The sequence below is a fragment of the Pecten maximus genome, chromosome 2 (assembly GCF_902652985.1).
Source record: "Pecten maximus chromosome 2, xPecMax1.1, whole genome shotgun sequence".
Taxonomy (NCBI): domain Eukaryota; kingdom Metazoa; phylum Mollusca; class Bivalvia; order Pectinida; family Pectinidae; genus Pecten; species Pecten maximus.
Window position 1 is genome coordinate 6,586,695 of NC_047016.1, and position 23,404 is coordinate 6,610,098.

General features: G+C 33.7%; 1 protein-coding gene across 1 annotated transcript; it reads right to left on the reverse strand.

Annotated features, from left to right (window-relative positions):
• Nucleotides 1-119: 119 nt before the first annotated feature.
• LOC117315296 (exonuclease mut-7 homolog) lies at nucleotides 120-23,359 on the reverse strand. Its single transcript, XM_033869447.1, is given in 18 exon segments — nucleotides 120-775; nucleotides 1,135-1,263; nucleotides 1,531-1,584; nucleotides 3,486-3,653; nucleotides 3,980-4,170; nucleotides 4,705-4,930; nucleotides 5,212-5,321; nucleotides 7,008-7,144; nucleotides 7,831-7,892; nucleotides 8,653-8,821; nucleotides 9,674-9,831; nucleotides 12,294-12,332; nucleotides 14,223-14,296; nucleotides 14,773-14,870; nucleotides 16,509-16,648; nucleotides 19,965-20,018; nucleotides 22,865-22,911; nucleotides 22,914-23,359. Coding segments are annotated over 18 exon segments (2,634 nt in total). The 5' UTR covers nucleotides 23,323-23,359; the 3' UTR covers nucleotides 120-406.
• Nucleotides 23,360-23,404: the final 45 nt, after the last annotated feature.

The following is a 23,404-nucleotide window of genomic DNA, read 5'->3' on the forward strand; positions in this document are numbered from 1 at the left end:
AGGAGACATGTCCTGGAAGTTGATTTAATTATTTCTAGGATTAATGGGATTAACATGTTCTCTTCTTTTAGAGTTTCGATGCTAAAAGGGAATGTAAAAAACAAACCCCAACAATACCATAATATAAGATTCCTTTTTGAAAATTTATTTACACAATTTTTATTTTTATCATCTTTGCTATTTATATGTTGGCTTATATTCAATGAATTCATAAATGCTGTCTTGAAAGACACTTAACACAGACTTGTCAGAATCATATTGCACCACAATGGCAGTTCTTGGAACACTGGTACATTTAATACCATTCCTGTTCTTGTTGATTAAAAATTAAGACAATACAAACAGGTATGTCCACGTGATTCCCTACTGATCAAAGTCGAACTCCAGTGATGATTCCAAACCTTTGTCACTCACCCAATGTCAAAACATGTGCAAATTGTTCCTTGACTTTTGTGAAGTGCGAACCTTCCCAGAAAACCTTACCACATTTCTGACACACATAAAATAAGTCCACTTTTTCCAGTATGCCTTCAGGTACTGTCTCAATATGTATTGGAGCACCATTTGCCGCTACAGACACATTGGTCCAGTTAACACCATAGCTGGCTAAATCCTTCATACATAACATGTCAGCTTCTGACATAGAGCTAGGATTAGCAATGTTCATCAACATCTGGACCCGGGACCCTGTCACGGACGACTGTTGTTGCTTCCTGAACCATAATTGCCGGGTCTGTTTCTGTGGTATTTTAAGGTACTGGTCACCATTACACACCTGTAACAGTCAACAACTATCTTAGTTACTAACCCTGTACACCGATTACATTTCATGCAATTTCTTATCAAATCTTTTACATTCACTTTTCAATGTTTAGGGAAAAACCTCAGGTTACAGGTTACATATATAACAGCTGATTTGAATGGAAACAGTATGTCAGAAAAGGGGTAGGAAAGAGGTATGTGGAACTAAAATGTGGATGTGCTTATTATAAAGGATTCCTACTGATAAATTGATATAATTTCTTCAATGTAAAACATGCTTTCCTATGAAAGTATCTGAAGTTTAAAAGTGTAAAAACTTAGTGGAAGCATCAAGATAAGAACTGGTACATAAAGACACTGACCCTCACTAACCTGACAGCGACTGAAGATGTCCTCAGTTTTCACCTTCACCCCGAAGTGTTCCATGACTTCTATCACCTGTTCCCTTGCAGTCACACTCTGTACACAGTAACACATGTGTTCCCCAACATGTGACCGCACCTGTGATGTATACAGCACTAGCTTATTTCTCATATTATTGTGTTATACATTCGGAAGTGTTGAAAGCCAAACTGAATATGAAAATGATGTCATTCGCATAACCTACGTAAACTTGATATTCCATTCCAACACAGACAAGTATTTACAATTCAAGATCAGTAGATAAAAATGATACTGTAAATGATACTTGTAATCCATTTTGTTATAATAAACATTTCTTTATGAGTTTAGAGGTATGGGAAGTTGGCTTGCTGATAAGATATATACCATTATATAAGGGTTTCCGCTGGTTAGCACAATTCTGTTCTGCATTCTGCATATCTATAAGAAAAGAAGGCCAAATTCCAATGACATTATGTAAATAAATGAAAACATTATGTAAATAAATTAAACAGTTAACCAGTACAAAGCTATAAAATATTTCTCAGTTACATTTGTATTATGTTTTTATCATAGACCTGATAATTTTCCTATAAAGGAAATGTGTTCTATGTCGGTAGAGGATCATAGCGTGGATACATAATGGAGTTGAACAGTCTTATCCATACATGCCATATTTTTGGGAGACCAATAAGGGAGACTGATGATTATTTTAAGGGAATTTTGCCTAAAATAAGGGAGATTTGTGCGCGACATGAATATCGACATTTTTACTCAATTTTTTAGCAATTAACTAATTTTGAAAGTGATAAAGAATATTTATATTTATTTTAGATATTAATCATATTGTATATGCAAACAACAAAAAGTTGTATAAGGTAAAAAATGCAATAAGTATACATTCAGATTCTGATGATATGAATTTTTTTTTCGAAATGTTTTATGCAACACAAAAAGTTTCACAGCTTCATGCATATTGCATAACAGCATTTGAAAAGGGTATATTATAATTACATGTAGCTAAAGATTAAGACAAGCAAGTTATTCATTTATCAGTTTGGATTTTCTTAAAATCAGAAAGCTTGATCCACTCTGAGGGAACACATCAGTTGGAAAAATATCACCATGAAATGTCCTGTGGGATACCTTATGTTGGACCATTTAGATATAAAAATATTCCAAGTGTGCAAGTGTATACATGAAATCATGAGAACGGAAGATGTTCATGTTAGGTGACTGCAGTAAATCTTATCACGATCATTCTAGATTTTGTATATTGTCTCTGTCATGGACTGTACAGTCATGGTAAACACCATGATTGACCACTTTGTAATGACCAACAGATGTGCTAATTTTGATAGTTTTCTAAAAGAAAATTTCATCTTGCTATCACTGATCAACTTTAGAAAATTTCATCTTGCTATCACTGATCAACGATACACATGGTAAATGAAAAACACATGTTATTTTGCGTCTGACCAGACTCTGTATCAATTACCATCATCAAAGTATGGTCCTAAAAGCAAACAAACAATAATTCAAGTCTGTTAGCTAAGGGGGTTAAAGTTGTTTGTAAGCGACTTGCCTTTATTTCATGGTGATAGATATTCTAGCGCAAATCTCGCGAGAAAAACTACTGAATTGTAAACAAAAATGGCGTCGGCAAAAATACCGGAGGGAATTACAAAATACGGGAATTTGGGCTCTCCTCCCGGGAGGAAATAAATGACTTGAAAATAAGGGAGATTTTGTCTCACGCTGGGAGGTATGGCATATATGCTTATCATGGAAGACAAATCAAATTAAAATAGAAGTTATTAGCAACAGAAACTATGTATTTGCCAAATTTGTCATATATCAATAAACAGTGGACCTGCGATAATCTGGACAACTGACAATCCGGATGTCCGGGAATGGAATTCCGTAACATTATTTGTATTCACCAGTCTGGAAATTCGGATTCCGAATCCAGAACTCCATTTCGGGAATGGAATGTTATTTCATTAGTAAAATTCCCGCAGTAATTTGGACGATTTTTCTCACCTCACTCTTTTGCGACAAATTTATTTACAAAGTCGACGAAATCTGACAGTCCGAAAAAATGGTGATCTGGGGCGGCTTGAGCTGGGAACAAAGGAGCCCGGATTATTGAGGGTCCACTGTATGCTTGCTACATTGTCAAGGTGTGACATGGCCTTATAAGGTATAGATTAAGCATTAATTACATCCAGTCTTTGGGAAGTTTACAGAACATTTGTTTAGTGCTTATGAAAATACATTTGATCCTGGGCCTAAAATTTAATATATAAATTCAATAACGAAAAACAGTCAAACATACTGACCTCAATGGTTCGGTCATGGTCCTCATGGTTCTCTAGGATGTAGACATCTACTCCACAACTCCTCAGCTGGCGACCTAGTCCCTGTAACATGGAGTCCACTACGACCTTGAGCTGCCCGGGGGACATGTGGTGACTGGGGCCTGCTCCCCGAGGGTGTGGGGAAGTATACTTCAAACAAAACATACACAGGTATCAAGATGGCTGGTAGTACACTATTACTACCCATGATTTTCATATGAGAGCAATATTTCTAAACTGTTTGAATTTCATTATGTTTTTTTTCAGGATACATGTGTAATAAAAGAGATTATACTTGATCAAGCTTGTGAAAATTTCCCTTTAGCCCTAGTGGTAGCATGCAATCCTAGAGAGGCAGAAGTCACTAGTATAAGCAATGAGGGCACTGTATATATCATTACTCATTCCTATGCTGTAGTTCTTAGATATCTACCTCTACAGTAATAGAGATAGACAGTCCAATGTTTCATACATACCTGGGTGGTCTTTGGAGATTTGTTTTTATATGGAAACTTTTGACCTTTAGCCTTTGCCTTCATCTTGTCTCGCTTGCTTGCCTTCATCCACTTCATGCTCACAGGAGGTTCCATGTCAAAGTTCATCTTTAACTTCTGTGCTTGTCTGATCAGTTCGTCATACACTTCCAGTAGAACATGGGCATCCAATGCTGGAATAGCCACACATATACTATACAACCATGCATGTGTACATTTATACAGGTAGTGTGTACTGTCATACAGGTTATGGGTACAGTCACAGTCATACAGGTAATGGGTACAGTCATACAGGTAATGTGTACAGTCATACAGGTAATGTGTACAGTCATACAGGTAATGTGAACAGTCGTACAGGTAATGTGTACAGTCGTACAGGTAATGTGTACAGTCGTACAGGTAATGTGTAGTCATACAGGTAATGTGTACAGTCATACAGGTAATGTGTACAGTCATGCAGGTAATGTGTACAGTCATACAGGTAATGTGTAGTCATACAGGTAATGTGTACAGTCGCACAGGTAATGTGTACAGTCATACAGGTAATGTGTACAGTCGTACAGGTAATGTGTAGTCATACAGGTAATGTGTACAGTCATACAGGTAATGTGTACAGTCATACAGGTAATGTGTACAGTCATACAGGTAATGTGAACAGTCGTACAGGTTCAAGTTCAAGTTCAGACAGTTCACATCATCCAACCTACCTGCATAAGTGATTTGAGCTGGCCGTAATGGTCTCCGTTCCCAATTTGACATCTGTTCCGTTTTACTAAGAGGCCTCCCAAGTGTCTGTCTCACTAATTCACTAAGACCACGTGCTTCTTTCTTGGGGAACTTGATGTTTACTCCACTGTCACAGTCTTCTAATGGAGCATCTTCTTCGTCGGACTGTCCCGTCTCGGGGAGTAGGTTTACCGTTTTATCTATAACCTATAGTGAAGTAGGAGTTGGTAATTGTATATACAGGCAGGCTGAATAAAGCCGAGGTCAAGGCCAGGTCAATTTCTCATCAAATATCATATATAATGCAAAAGTACATGTTTTTAGCAGTAATCTTATTTTTGTACTTGTGATGTAACCATGATAAACTATGATTGTGCTAATTGGAATTTTTATTACTGTTATTAAATATTTTGTTGTATTGGCATATCATCTATAGCTAAATTGAAAAAAGCTGAAAAGGTCGGAAATGTAACAATAATGTTCTCTACCTTCTGAGCAACTTTCTCTAACTCCACAACACGACACATATGTGAAAGGTTTTCTTTCAGGAAGGGAAACATCTTAACAAACATCTGAAAATCTGAGTCTAGTCCATAACCTGAAAATCAATAATTTGTAACACAAATCACAATTTCAGAATTTGCAATCACAATATAAGCTAGAAATTATAACAATTATGATAATATATAAATGATTGAATATACAACATTTACCCTTGGATGTGACTCCCTAGTGATGTCATGGTATATTGTTTGTGCATTTAGTTGCAATTAAATAATTCCCAGTGCTCAGTATACTCCAAGAATGAAGGATTTGTTTTTAGAGTTTCAGTGAATTTGTTTTCTACAACCTGAAGTGTCATTAAAGGTTGGAGTTCTACTAAATTATTCATGGTTAAGGAAATATCCACAAAATGAAAGGTACTCATTCACAGGATGTCATATTTGGATCATTCATGTCTGTACATGGAAATATGTCAAATATATAACTTGGTCTACTGCTTTAACTTATCCGTGTTTTACTGTTATGTTGATTACAGTGTGATAGGTAATCAACATGTAACAACTGAACAACGCTACCCTCTGTACATATTTACCTAGCTTGAGTATGGCTGGGTTACAGAAGACACACGCCCTCTGTACATATATACCTAGCTTGAGTATGGCTGGATTACAGAAGACACACGCCCTCAGTACATATTTACCTAGTTTGGGTATGGCTGGATTACAGAAGACACACGCCCTCAGTACATATTTACCTAGTCTGAGTATGGCTGGATTACAGAAGACACACGCCCTCTGTACATATTTACCTAGTCTGAGTATGGCTGGGTTACAGAAGACACATGCCCTCTGTACATATTTACCTAGTTTGAGTATGGCTGGATTACAGAAGACACACGCCCTCTGTACATATTTACCTAGTTTGAGTATGGCTGGATTACAGAAGACACACGCCCTCTGTACATATTTACCTAGCTTGAGTATGGCTGGATTACAGAAGACACATGCCCTCTGTACATATTTACCTAGTTTGAGTATGGCTGGATTACAGAAGACACACGCCCTCTGTACAGATTTACCTAGTTTGAGTATGGCTGGATTACAGAAGACACACGCCCTCTGTACATATTTACCTAGTCTGAGTATGGCTGGATTACAGAAGACACACGCCCTCTGTACATATATACCTAGTCTGAGTATGGCTGGATTACAGAAGACACACGCCCTCTGTACATATTTACCTAGTTTGAGTATGGCTGGATTACAGAAGACACACGCCCTCTGTACAAATATACCTAGTCTGAGTATGGCTGGATTACAGAAGACACACGCCCTCTGTACATATTTACCTAGCTTGTGTATGGCTGGATTACAGAAGACACATGCCCTCTGTACATATTTACCTAGTCTGAGTATGGCTGGATTACAGAAGACACACGCCCTCTGTACAGATTTACCTAGTTTGAGTATGGCTGGATTACAGAAGACACACGCCCTCTGTACATATTTACCTAGTCTGAGTATGGCTGGATTACAGAAGACACATGCCCTCTGTACATATTTACCTAGTCTGAGTATGGCTGGATTACAGAAGACACACGCCCTCTGTACATATTTACCTAGTTTGAGTATGGCTGGATTACAGAAGACACACGCCCTCTGTACATATTTACCTAGTTTGAGTATGGCTGGATTACAGAAGACACACGCCCTCTGTACATATTTACCTAGTTTGAGTATGGCTGGATTACAGAAGACACACGCCCTCTGTACATATTTACCTAGTTTGAGTACGGCTGGATTACAGAAGACACATGCTACAAACTGCTGCCAGTCGTCCTCCGGTAGATGTTGGGACAGGTAAATGATGTCTAGTAGATAGATATGGTCTAAAACAGCCAGCTGCATCAGGGCCAATCTGTAAAATACCATGGAAACCCTTATACTCTATAAAATACCATGGAAACACTTATACTCTGTAAGTTACCACAGAAACCCTTATACTCTGTAAGTTACCAGAGAAATTCTTATAATTTGTAAGTTACCATAGAAACCCTTATACTCTGTAAGTTACCACAGAAATTCTTATAATCTGTAAGTTACCACAGAAATTCTTATACTCTGTATGTTACTACAGAAACCCTTAAACTATGTAAGTTACCATAGAAACCCTTATACTCTGTAAGTTACCATAGAAACCATTATACTCTGTATGTTACTACAGAAACCCTTATACTCTGTAAGTTACCCAGAAACCCTTATAATCTGTAAGTTACCATAGAAACCCGTATACTCTCTAAGTTACCATAGAAACCCTTATACTCTCTAAGTTACTACAGAAACCCTTAAACTCTGTAGTTACCACAGAAACCCTTATACTCTGTAAGTTACCACAGAAATTCTTATACTCTGTAAGTTACCACAGAAATCCTTATACTCTGTAAGTTACCATAGAAACCCTTATACTCTGTAAGTTACTACAGAAAGCCTTATACTCTGTAAGTTACTACAGAAACCCTAATACTCTGTAAGTTACCATAGAAACTGGGAATGGTGTCATTAACTGCTTTAAAAAGATAAAGTACTGTTATGTACAAGTTTTACCTTTGAACTGTGTTCCCAAAACCAGGTTTCCATTCTGAATCAATTCCTATAGTTGTTCCAGGCTGAAAAATTCAAAAGAAAATTAATAACGAATTGGATCTTCCTACCATATGCCCTTTAGATGTCCTTATAACCAGGATAAATTTCACCTATTATAAAACATTCAACTTTCTCAACCCTAAAAATGAACCTGATTTCAACAAGGTATATAGGCGACACAATTAAAACATAAACATATTGAATACACATTGGAAGGTAAAAGAACAATAAAAACATTAAATAAGAAGAGCAGATCATGGTTTATATACCTGTTGTCTCTGACCCTACACGTTACAGATATAATACTGGTAAAGTACATGAATACAGGGGAAATAACCCATCAAAGTAAAACCATGTGTGAGAAATATCACCAATCACACTCCTCATGTCTGGATTATAGTGTTGTCATTATGATACAAGTCTTGAAGGATGTTGTTTGACATCAAAAACAATAACAATGGCCCACAACCCTATATAAGATGGGATCATGGGTAATTGGGTCAGACCCAATTTCTGAATGTGACACTGCCTTTCAAACAGGTATTTGCATACAAAGACACTTGTAAGATTACCTGGTATATATGCCTGCTATACTGCACACACTAATAATGCAAATCTTTAGTTCCATCCAGTTGTACTTGTGTTACATTAGATAAAACATATATGACCTTTTAAACGTATTTTCAATTTTGGGAGAAAACGACATTTATAACATGTTTTGTGGAGTTCCCTTCAAATTATGACACTGTTTTGATAACTGAGATATCTGAGTTGTGGCATTACCCGAGACAGTCGTTGCAAACATGCCGAGTAGCTTTCCTTTGTGTTAACCATAGTGATTGCGTCCTGGGAGATCTTCAGTGGATACCAGGATGTTTTTATGTCACCATCAGTATAGCAGTCAGCGTCCCAGTCCTCACCATCTATATTTTCTGTAGTAAGGCCAGGGTTTCTGATGTAAATACAAACAAATAGGATAAAATCTTGTGATAAAAATGCCATGCTGTTTTTGGCATATTCTTTTTAATACACAAGAGTCCCACATTAAGACAAGGGGCCCAGAGGGCTTGCATTATTCACCTGGAAATTTCAGTCATTATATTACAAAAAATATTTCCTACTTTTTGAGCTGCCTCTCCCAACCATGATTCAAACCAAATGTGGAGGAAATCCTGTCATTCTTACAGGAGATGAAGGTTTTAAAGAATTTGTTATATTTTCTCTTTTAGACCTCTTCACTTCATCTCAAGGAAGCCACATCCCTCAATATACAACATTGAGTCTCCTATGCCTAAATATGCTCCAGACCAAAAGTTTGGAAGGCCTGTCATACTGACAGATTACTGGAAAATTCTGAAGCAAACTTAGCCATAAAACAAAATATAATATCAAATACATTGTTGACAGTAGAAAATGGAGCTAATACCGATGAACACTTGATTTATATCTGAAGTATGACACTGACCTTTGACCTTCAATGCTGAAATGTAATTGCTAGTAAGCACTTTAAAGAAAGAAGCAATGTATGAAGTATCAGTTTGATTTGCAAAAGCAAAACAAGTTATTGCATGGAGTTAGATTGGACAAAACAAACTCTAGATTTTGCATGGAAGGCAATCTGTTTATTTATATCTAATAACAGTGACCTAGACCTTTGACACTGTATGATGTTTGAGGTAGATTGTTTTGAAGTATCAGTATTGCCATATGTAATTGCCTGAATAATGACTTCCTTTCATTCAAACTTTCATTTAAAAGTCTATCTTAGATTTGTCACATACACTCTGGATGTTTCCACACTCACTCTTTCAGGCTCTTCCTGTGTTCGGCCACCACTGGAGGAATACATTCGTCAGACAACTCGTAATGATCTGCCCATTTTGCCGCTGCTGTCGTCTCATTGTAACACATCAGCTGTTCTATTAATTGTTCCTTTAGTAAGGCACTGTCACCAACGGCACTCTGTAGATAAACAAGGCCATCAAATAATATAGACAGGTGTTATCACCGACGGCACTCTGTAGATAAACAAGGCCATCAAATAATACAGACAGGTGTTATCACCAACGGCCCTCTGTAGATAAACAAGGTCATCAAATAATATAGAAACAAGGCCATCAAATATTATAGACAGGTGTTATCACCGACGGCACTCTGTAGATAAACAAGGTCATCAAATAATATAGAAACAAGGCCATCAAATATTATAGACAGGTGTTATCATCGACGGCACTCTGTAGATAAACAAGGCCATCAAATATTATAGACAGGTATTATCACCAACGGCCCTCTGTATATATACAAGGCCATCAAATATTATAGACAGGTTTTATCACCGACGGCCCTCTGTAGTTAAACAAGGCCATCAAATATTATAGACAGGTGTTATCCCCAACGGCCCTCTGTATATATACAAGGCCATCAAATATTATAGACAGGTTTTATCACCGACGGCCCTCTGTAGATAAACAAGGCCATCAAATATTATAGAAACAAGGCCATCAAATATTATAGAAACAAGGCCATCAAATATTATAGAAACAAGGCCATCAAATATTATAGAAACAAGGCCATCAAATATTATAGACAGATATTATCAACGACAGTGCTTTGTAGTTAAACAAGGCATCAAATAATATAGACAGTAATTATCATCAACGGGCTCTGTAGTTAAACAAGGTCAGTCAAATATTATAGTAGGGTATTATCATCAACGCCACTCTGTATTTAACAAGGCCATAATATATTATAAACAGGTTTTATCACCAACGGTGCTTTTTAGTTAAACAAGGTCAGTAAAGACAATTTATGTACATGTATTACGTTATTAACATGTATTACGTTATTAACATGTATTACATTATTAACATGTATTACGTTATTAACATGTATTACATTATTAACATGTATTATATTAACATGTATTACATTATTAACATGTATTACATTATTAACATGTATTACATTATTAACATGTATTACGTCATTAACATGTATTACATTATTAACATGTATTACGTTATCAACATGTATTACATTATTAACATGTATTACGTTATTTACGTATTACATTATTAACATGTATTACATTATTAACATGTATTACGTTATTAACATGCATTACATTATTAACATGTATTACATTATTAACATGTATTACGTTATTAACATGTATTACAGTATTACATTATTAACATGTATTACATTATTAACATGTATTACGCTATTAACATGTATTACGTTATTAACATGTATTACGTTATTAACATGTATTACATTATTAACATGTATTACGTTATTAACATGTATTACGTTATTAACATGTATTACATTATTAACATGTATCACGTTATTAACATGTTTTACATTATAAACATGTATTACGTTATTAACATGTATTACATTATTAACATGTATTACATTATTAACATGTATCACGTTATTAACATGTATTACGTTATTAACATGTATTACGTTATTAACATGTATTACATTATTAACACATATTACGTTATTAACATATGTTACATTATTAACATGTATTACATTATTAACATGTATTACGTTATTAACATGTATTATGTTATTAACATGTATTACGTTATTAACATGTATTACGCTATTCACATGTATTACAGTATTAACATGTATTACGCTATTAACATGTATTACGTTATTAACATGTATTACGTTATTAACATGTATTACATTATTAACATGTATTACATTATTAACATGTATTATGCTATTAACATGTATTACATTATTAACATGTATTATATTAACATGTATTATGCTATTAACATGTATTACATTATAAACATGTATTACGCTATTAACATGTATTACGTTATTAACATGTATTACATTATTAACATGTATTACATTATTAACATGTATTACGCTATTAACATATATTACATTATCAACATGTATCACGTTATTTACATATTACATTATTAACATATATTACATTATTAACATGTATTACATTATTAACATGTATTACATTATTAACATATATTACATTATTAACATATATTACATTATTAACATGTATTACGTTATTAACATGTATTACATTATTAACATGTATTACGTTAATTAACATGTATTACATTATTAACATGTATTACATTATTAACATATATTCCAGAGCACTTTCTCTTCCAGAGAGATAATGAAACTATTAAGATGACTTTTTTTTATATATCATATATGCACAATGTAGTTTGATAAAGTTAACAGTTTAAACGAAATATGAGATTTAACATCTTTAAAGAAAGTCTGAAAATATTTATTCTTTTAAACCGAAGGATTGATAACTTTGGTGATCCCCTAGAAAATATTAGAATGAAATCACTTTTATTGCTTGGATATCTTACACCACTAAATAAGCACTGATTACTGATTTGCATACATACCTGCACCATTTCTTCCCAGCTTCCAGCTCCCATTGATCCCTGTAATGAGGTAACAAGATACTGTAGAATGACAAGGATTTTAGAGCAGTGATTTGAGCGATACACAACCACTCAACACCTCTATCAAACTCAACGAGTGTCAACGACATAAGCCACTCAACACCTCTATCAAACTCAATGACATAAGCCACTCAACACTTTTATCAAACTCAACGACATAAGCCACTCAACACCTCTATCAAACTCAACGACATAAGCCACTCAACACCTCTATCAAACTCAATGACATAAGAAGTCCAGGGAACTTGTATAGCTCACCTGTTCTGAAGCTTATGGATGCGAGACTTAATTCAAGGTCATTGGTTTGAACAAACTTGGTAGCCCTTAATATCAGAAAGCAATTCACTCTGTATCATTGCCCTTTAGAGATAGATTGGTTAACAATTTTATTTTTTTGCCACAGACAATTTAAACTGTACATTATAAGCTCACGTGTCTTTTGGGCAGATGAGGTAAAAATAAGGATTGACACATTTTTTAAAAAACGAATACAATTTTTTATAGTATTTATTTACAAATTAGGGCCATGGCAGATGTGGAATAGACAAGCTTAGCTGGGCACACCCAGGGGTATCTGTAGGGAGGTGTGTGTGGTAGGTGTGCATGTATATCATCAAGGTTTACTTCAGGCAAGCTGGGCACACCCTGGGGTATCTGTAGGGAGGTGTGTGTGGTGGGTGTGCATTCACATCATCAAGGTTTACTTCAGGCAAGCTGGGCACACCCTGGGGTGTCTGTAGGGAGGTGTGTGTGGTGGGTGTGCATTCACATCATCAAGGTTTACTTCAGGCAAGCTGGGCACACCCTGGGGTATCTGTAGGGAGGTGTGTGTGGTAGGTGTGCATGTATATCATCAAGGTTTACTTCAGGCAAGCTGGGCACACCCTGGGGTGTCTGTAGGGAGGTGTGTGTGATGGGTGTGCATGTATATCATCAAGGTTTACTTCAGACAAGCTGGGCACACCCTGGGGTATCTGTAGGGAGGTGTGTGTGGTAGGTGTGCATGTATATCATCAAAGTTTACTTCAGACAAGCTGGGCACACCCTGGAGTATCTGTAGGGAGGTGTGTGTGGTGGGCGTGCATGTATATCATCAAAGTTTACTTCAGACAAGCTGGGCACACCCTGGGGTGTCTGTAGGGAGGTGTGTGTGGTAGGTGTGCATGTATATCATCAAGGTTTACTTCAGGCAAGCTGGGCACACCCTGGGGTATCTGTAGGGAGGTGTGTGTGGTGGGCGTGCATGTATATCATCAAGGTTTACTTCAGGCAAGCTGGGCACACCCTGGAGTATCTGTAGGGAGGTGTGTGTGGTAGGTGTGCATGTATATCATCAAGGTTTACTTCAGGCAAGCTGGGCACACCCTGGGGTATCTGTAGGGAGGTGTGTGTGATGGGTGTGCATGTATATCATCAAGGTTTACTTCAGACAAGCTGGGCACACCCTGGAGTATCTGTAGGGAGGTGTGTGTGGTGGGCGTGCATGTATATCATCAAGGTTTACTTCAGACAAGCTGAGTACACCTTTGTGTACCAAAGTATCTGTAGGGAGGTGTGTGTGAGAGTGTCTTTGTGTGTATGTACATCATCAATGTTCATATCAGGATTTTGTATAATCCATGAGTGGTTGGTATGAAGATATTTGACGAAATGTCACAGGAGCTTTGACAATCTGGAAATGTTCTAACTGGAACCAAAACGTCTTGATTAATGAGGACGATTGTTACAGAACCTTTAAATAATATGACCACTCTATCCTCCAGTGATAAGTTTACTTCATTAGCGATATTGTATTAAGATATAAACAGAGCAGACATTGAAACACTGCGGTGAATATATTCTTACAGCCAACTAGTGGTGTATACCTACCTCTATATATCTTTTATACAACAGGTACTTGACTGCTCCTAGTCCTCTTGCATTGCTGATGTTTGGGCACAAATCTAGGAAGATAAGGTATACTACAATATGACATACCACGACAAAAAACAAGCAATATTATTGGATTTGTTTCAAGATTTCAAGATTTTATTTTCACTCAGACACACATAATAGTGTATAACAAGAGGTCAGACATTTTCAACAGAATGGATGCATGACAGGCAAAATATAATATAATTTGAAGAGAAAATGTGGGAAAATACATTTTAACCTTTCATAAATATAATTATTAATATAATAAAGCTTACATACTGCATAATCACAATGCTGGATGATAAAGGTGTGTTATAATAACTCGACTAGTTTTTGGATAAATAAACTGACATTCATATACAATTTCTTATAAAAGATTGAGAACATTCCTTTCATTTTAAAGTAATTAGGATTTCTGTAGTAGTAATTTGGGATATATTTACTACGCAACTGGAGTACATTATGGTTGTTACACACAAATAAAAAATGGAACATGGTAACTTACCTGGAGAAATATCATACAGCTTCATCAAGCGGGCGGCCAGCTTACTTAGAGGTTTCCAGTGCATCTTTTCTCGTTTCACATTTTGCACACCTGACGAACTACAAACAAAACCAAACCTTCTCATAAACAAACTGGATTATTGCTATTCAGATCATACCATTAACTGTATAAACAAACTGGATTATTGTTATTCAGATCATACCATTAACTGTATAAACAAACTGGATTATTGCTATTCAGATCATACCATTAACTGTATAAACAAACTGGATTATTGCTATTCAGATCATACCATTAACTGTATAAACAAACTGGATTATTGCTATTCAGATCATACCATTAACTGTATAAACAAACTGGATTATTGCTATTCAGATCATACCATTAACTGTATAAACAAACTGGATTATTGCTATTCAGATCATACCATTAACTGTATAAACAAACTGGATTATTGCTATTCAGATCATACCATTAACTGTATAAACAAACTGGATTATTGCTATTCAGATCATACCATTAACTGTATAAACAAACTGGATTATTGCTATTCAGATCATACCATTAACTGTATAAACAAACTGGATTATTGCTATTCAGATCATACCATTAACTGTATAAACAAACTGGATTATTGCTATTCAGATCATACCATTAACTGTATAAACAAACTGGATTATTGCTATTCAGATCATACCATTAACTGTATAAACAAACTGGATTATTGCTATTCAGATCATACCATTAACTGTATAAACAAACTGGATTATTGCTATTCAGATCATACCATTAACTGTATAAACAAACTGGATTATTGCTATTCAGATCATACCATTAACTGTATAAACAAACTGGATTATTGCTATTCAGATCATACCATTAACTGTATAAACAAACTGGATTATTGCTATTCAGATCATACCATTAACTGTATAAACAAACTGGATTATTGCTATTCAGATCATACCATTAACTGTATAAACAAACTGGATTATTGCTATTCAGATCATACCATTAACTGTATAAACAAACTGGATTATTGCTATTCAGATCATACCATTAACTGTATAAACAAACTGGATTATTGCTATTCAGATCATACCATTAACTGTATAAACAAACTGGATTATTGCTATTCAGATCATACCATTAACTGTATAAACAAACTGGATTATTGCTATTCAGATCATACCATTAACTGTATAAACAAACTGGATTATTGCTATTCAGATCATACCATTAACTGTATAAACAAACTGGATTATTGCTATTCAGATCATACCATTAACTGTATAAACAAACTGGATTATTGTTATTCAGATCATACCATTAACTGTATAAACAAACTGGATTATTGCTATTCAGATCATACCATTAACTGTATAATCAATGCTGACGGGTGACATCAACAAAACGTGGTTTAGAAGTGGTGTCTTAACATATGACATTTCAACAGATGAGATCTCATGAGACTGGTAAACCAAGATCACACTTTATACATTCTGAAGAGTTATATCCCTTTATGGTTTCACAACAAATATTCATATTACGTCAAGAGATGAAGTAAAAAGAGAATGTAGCAATTCAGAACCGATAAGTATTTTTATTGCAACTTTAATTTCTTTATAGAAACTAAATCTTACAAATAATTTTGTTATCTATCTATTTTCCTCAATAATATGAATATGTTCCTTGCAGCTCCCCTATAAAACCTCAATTTCTGTGGTTATATTTACCCGATAATGGCGGCCATATCGACAGATCGATCACAAAGTCTGTCAAGCATCTGTACAACTAGCAGCTGTTGACCTGGGTTTCCCATTAAAAAGGTTTCTATCAAGTTCACCTTGTCTTGTAAGATCAGTGGTAAAACAATCTGTAACAGAATTTGGAGCTTTATATCTGTAATAGATTTAATGTGTTATATTTTAATAGATTTGGTGTGTTATATCCGTAATAGATTTGGTGTGTTATGTCTGTAATAAATTTGGTGTGTTATATCTGTAATAGATTTGGTGTGTTATATCTGTAATAAATTTGGTGTGTTATATCTGTAATAGATTTGGTGTGTTATATCTGTAATAGATTTGGTGTGTTAAATCTGTAATAGATTTGGTGTGTTATATCTGTAATAGATTTGGTGTGTTATATCTGTAAAAGATTTGGTGTGTTATATCTGTAATAGATTTGGTGTGTTATATCTGTAATAGATTTGGTGTGTTATATCTGTAATAGATTTGGTGTGTTATATCTGTAATAGATTTGGTGTGTTAAATCTGTAATAGATTTGGTGTGTTATATTTGTAATAGATTTGGAGTGTTATATCTGTAATAGATTTGGTGTTATATCTGTAATAGATTTGGTGTTATATCTGTAATAGATTTGGTGTGTTATATATGTAATAGATTTGGTGTGTTATATATGTAATAGATTTGGTGTGTTATATCTGTAATAGATTTGGTGTGTTAAATCTGTAATAGATTTGGTGTGTTATATTTGTAATAGATTTGGAGTGTTATATCTGTAATAGATTTGGTGTTATATCTGTAATAGATTTGGTGTTATATCTGTAATAGATTTGGTGTGTTATATATGTAATAGATTTGGTGTGTTATATCTGTAATAGATTTGGTGTGTTATGTCTGTAATAGATTTGGTGTGTTATATCTGTAATAGATTTGGTGTGTTATATCTGTAATAGATTTGGTATGTTTTATCTGTAATAGATTTGGTGTGTTATATCTGTAATAGATTTGGTGTGTTAAATCTGTAATAGATTTGGTGTGTTATATCTGTAATAGATTTGGTGTGTTATATCTGTAAAAGATTTGGTGTGTTATATCTGTAATAGATTTGGTGTTATATCTGTAATAGATTTGGTGTGTTATATCTGTAATAGATTTGGTGTGTTACATCTGTAATAGATTTGGTGTGTTATATCTGTAATAGATTTGGTGTGTTATATCTAATAGATTTGGTGTGTTATATCTATAATAGATTTGGTGTGTTATATCTGTAATAGATTTTGTGTGTTATATATGTAATAGATTTGGTGTGTTATATCTGTAATAGATTTGGTGTGTTAAATCTGTAATAGATTTGGTGTGTTATATTTGTAATAGATTTGGAGTGTTATATCTATAATAGATTTGGTGTTATATCTGTAATAGATTTGGTGTTATATCTGTAATAGATTTGGTGTGTTATATATGTAATAGATTTGGTGTGTTATATCTGTAATAGATTTGGTGTGTTATGTCTGTTATAGATTTGGTGTGTTATATCTGTAATAGATTTGGTGTGTTATATCTGTAATAGATTTGGTTTGTTATATCTGTAATAGATTTGGAGTGTTATATCTGTAATAGATTTGGTGTGTTATAGATTTGGTGTGTTATATCTAATAGATTTGGTGTGTTAAATCTGTAATAGATTTGGTGTGTTATATCTGTAATAGATTTGGTGTGTTATATATCTAATAAATTTGGTGTGTTATATTTGTAATAGATTTGGAGTGTTATATCTGTAATAGATTTGGTTTTATATCTGTAATAGATTTGGTGTTATATCTGTAATAGATTTGGTGTGTTATATATGTAATAGATTTGGTGTGTTATATCTGTAATAGATTTGGTGTGTTATATCTGTAATAGATTTGGTGTGTTATATCTGTAATAGATTTGGTGTGTTATATCTGTAATAGATTTGGTGTTATATCTGTAATAGATTTGGTGTGTTATATCTGTAATAGATTTGGTGTGTTATATCTGTAATAGATTTGGTGCATTACATCTGAAATAGATTTGGTGCGTTATATCTGTAATAGGTTTGGAGTGTTATATCTGTAATAGATATTTGTAATAGATTTGGTGTGTTATATCTGTAATAGATTTGGAGTGCTATATCTGTAATAGATTTGGTGTGTTATATCTGTAATATATTTGATGTGTAATATTTGTAATAGATTTGGTGTGTTATATATGTAATAGATTTGGTGTGTTATATCTGTAATAGATTTGGTGTGTTATATCTGTAATAGATTTGGTGTGTTATATCTGTAATAGATTTGGTGTGTTATATCTGTAATAGATTTGGTGCGTTACATCTGAAATAGATTTGGTGCATTATATCTGTAATAGGTTTGGAGCGTTATATCTGTAATAGATATTTGTAATAGATTTGGTGTGTTATATCTGTAATAGATTTGGAGTGCTATATCTGTAATAGATTTGGTGTGTTATATCTGTAATAGATTTGATGTGTAATATTTGTAATAGATTTGGTGTGTGATATATGTAATAGATTTGGTGTGTTATATCTGTAATAGATTTGGTGTGTTATGTCTGTAATAGATTTGGTGTGTTATATCTGTAATAGATTTGGTGTGTTGTATCTGTAATAGATTTGGTGTTATATCTGTAATAGATTTGGTGTGATACATCTGTAATAAATTTGGTGTATTATATCTGTAATAGATTTGGAGTGTTATATTTCTGTGTAATCCTCGTCTATCATACAATTATTCTTTTTTTTTTTTTTTTTAATTCATAATGATATAAGAATTGAATCCTGTTGCAGTTTTTTACACATCAAAGAAGAGAGTAAAGAGGTAAGGTTTCAACAATAACTATGTGGTAATGTTTACATGATAAAGAGGTAAAAAATAAAATTCAAAGACACAAGTAAACTGATCAATATTATCATAGTTAAAATGTTTTTTTATTTGTTTTCACAAAATTGAACTTGTAAATTGAGATGAAAAAATGTGAAATATGAAACATTCCTGTTACTCTAACATAAATATGGTATATGGCCATCTTATATCGTAAATATAACTACTATCCCTGATTGGTACATTACCAAACTACCATGGTATATTATAGATGTACATGATGTAATTACAATAATGTATTTTGATCTATTAGTACATAGTGTAATGTAAACTTGTATCCATATTGGTGTATATATACAAGTCATGAAAAAAAAAATGAGAAAATTTGGAGGGCTACAGGTGTTATGCCCCTTTATTTTCTTCAAAGCCCTGTAATTTTAAATTATCAAAAAGAAAAAAAGTTTGGAATAAGAAGGTGTACAACTGTTGTATTTTGGAATGTTTTACTGTGATACAATTATATCATTTTTAATAGGTACTTAGTAAACTTCCAATAACACAAAATTTATTTTAACTAACCTCTTCTACAGAGAAATGGTCCTGTAAACCGAGTTTACCAGCACAAACAGCAGCCTGAAACAGATCCATAATGAAAGTAGATATACTACTAGGCGTGGTATTCATCAACATGTACTGTACTCAGTAACAATACTAGATAGTAGGCAAAGTTTATTTTTAGTTTGTATACTTACACAGGTATTTTTAGGAATTATTATTTCTTCTGTTCTTCTGTTTTGAAATAAATATCCACAAAGTTTCATTATACATGACAGTGCATTTTGTGTAAAATATTTAAATGCAACATTTGATATTATGATATATATTAGCTAGAATCCCTCCCCAGTATCAAAAAATCCAATTACTGGTCAGTCATTAGAATGCCACTCAGGTAGCAGTGTACAGTAAAAATGCCAAATTCTGAAAAATATGGCACATGCTTTAGATATGTAAACATTGCCAGTTAACCTTACATATAACCTGTAATAAAGTATATATATTTGAAATCTGTACAACATTTGCAATTTTAATAGAGCTCTGAAGGATAAGTAAACTGATATTTTCTGTGATTTTTAGAGCTGTGAATACCATGGTAACAGCTTAAAAAATTCTCAAGAATTGCAAAATATTATGATATTTGACCCAAAATGGCACAATTCTCTACACAATTTTTTTTCTGAAACCTATTTAAAATTAAATATCTCTATCCCAAAGACAGAATTAATCTTGTTTGGACATATGTTGTAAATTAAGTTTTTCCGCTATCTTACCTTTTCTGTGGGCTTCCATTTTGCGCTGTAGGCCAAACTAAATTTCCTGTGTAAACACACGTTCGGAAAATCCGGATACATTGTATTTAAAATCCGGAACCAATTTATTGATTTTTGTTTTAATAAATGTGAAGCCTGTATGTACTACTTCATACTGGATATACCAATTATAGTGTACATTTATTTTTTCATTTTTTATACATATCATAATACAGGAGTTATTTGCTTAACAAAAAAATTGCCCATGGCCAGGCTGTCTTACTGTGGTGTGCTACCTTATACATCACTTTTGTTAATTCTAATTTTACTAAAAAGCCCATGAATGTCTAGAATATGTTCCGACGAACAAAATGACATATCGGGTTACTGTGTATCTTTAATAGTCACCGAGTATTGCTGATTTCCCTGAGAGGTGTATTTTGACAACTTTTTCTCCCAATCCAGTAATAAGGGGAGGTAATTTTAAAGATGAAAACTCCCATAATTCTGTATATCTCTTGAATAAAGTTGTGTTTTGAGTTGAATGTGGTACTTTGAGTCTCTGTGCATGTAATCAAGCAAAAAATACTATACAACTATCAAATTTAGCCTTGTAATATGACGCCATAGTTACCATGACGTCATCAGTAACTATGATGTCATCAGATGGTATCCATGACGTCATAAATACTCAATGGTGTCATAATAAATAACCAAATTCCTTTCCAAACCTCAGCTTAGCAACACATGCAATATTCTAACTGATAAATCATGACATGACATCCAAGATTTCAAAATGTCATGCCTATGACATCACAGTCATCTGTTTCCACCCCGGTAATTCAGATATGTACCAATGATCATATGAAAGTGTCCGCTGATCCCATTTTATGCGGAAAATGCTATTTTTTCTGCTTTACCGAAGGAAGTGACAATAATTGACAATATTGTATCAACCGTACACTCCATCAATTGAAATTACATGCTTACCAATGTATAAATAAATTGAAAATAATGGTTTCACCAAATATTTCAAAAAATAACACTTACTGTAATAGTTTCCATGGATACGGGGTAATAAATCAGGTAAAACAAACCAGAATTCAGTCTATATGGTTTGTTAGATACCCAATAAGTTATTTTGGGTTTGTTATAAAACATAGAATATCTTTTCAATTTACACTGACTCATTAACATTATGCTTAATTAACCCACCCTTAAAATGGGTAAATATGCGAGTTACCTCCCTTGATTCCTCTAATATGACAAGCCTGATAATAAACAAGTTTTAAATTGTTTTTATGCATTTTTGAGCAATAATGAACTAAAATGAAGCTTAATCAAGCATAATTAAGCACAATTTCCAAAAAATAACATTTTTCAGCCCCTATAAGGTAGCAGTGTACAGTAAAAATGTCAAATTCTGAAAAATATGGCACATGCTTTAGATATGTAAACATTGCCAGTTAACCTTACATATAACCTGTAATAAAGTATATATATTTGAAATTTAATAGAGCTCTGAAGGATAAGTAAACTGATATTTTCTGTGATTTTTAGAGCTGTGAATACCATGGTAACAGCTTAAAAAATTCTCAAGAATTGCAAAATATTATGATATTTGACCCAAAATGGCACAATTCTCTACACAATTTTTTTTCTGAAACCTATTTAAAATTAAATATCTCTATCCCAAAGACAGAATTAATCTTGTTTGGACATATGTTGTAAATTAAGTTTTTCCGCTATCTTACCTTTTCTGTGGGCTTCCATTTTGCGCTGTAGGCCAAACTAAATTTCCTGTGTAAACACACGTTCGGAAAATCCGGATATTTAAAATCCGGAACCAATTTATTGATTTTTGTTTTAATAAATGTGAAGCCTGTATGTACTACTTCATACTGTATATACCAATTATAGTGTACATTTATTTTTTCATTTTTTATACATATCATAATACAGGAGTTATTTGCTTAACAAAAAAATTGCCCATGGCCAGGCTGTCTTACTGTGGTGTGCTACCTCATGTACATATATATGTATCTGTTCACAGCAACCATCATTCAAATACAGTGGCCTTTGCTTTAAAATATCAGAGTTTGATATATAAATAATATGTCATCTGAATTTTCTCAGAGATGAAATTATAACATTTAATTTGAACATATTTACCTCTTTAAATTTATGTTTCTCCAGAAAGCACCTCAGTACAGGCACCAAAAGCTGTTCTCTGGGTGGTCAAGCTGGAATGCCTTTATAGCTAAGCCAATCATAGTCATATGGTAGCGAGTGCACATGTGTAACACATGTAATTTCAACTCCTGTGTGAGAAGAAACTGTGAATATTTGTGAATGTTTTCTTTTGAACTGCACCAATTGTCAAACTCTTTCATGATGCAATAGGCGAGAGTTGATGTCTTTGGCAGATGATAATCTTTGCTTTTTTCTACAATATAAGCGACCAGAGTGTAAGGATTTGTACATTTAGACAGATGGTGTCTCAATGTCCTGTACACATTGGTCTTGTCTTTTTTTGTATCATCACCCCACTTATCTTCTAGTTCCTCTAAAATTTTCTTCATTTCACCAACAGTTGTCTCCCTTTGTGATTTGTCCATATTTGCTGCCATCCACTTTGATGTATTTGTTACATGAATCTGTTTAAAACTTGTTTTTCTTTGTATTTTCCAAAGGGGTTTGGGTTTTTTTCCC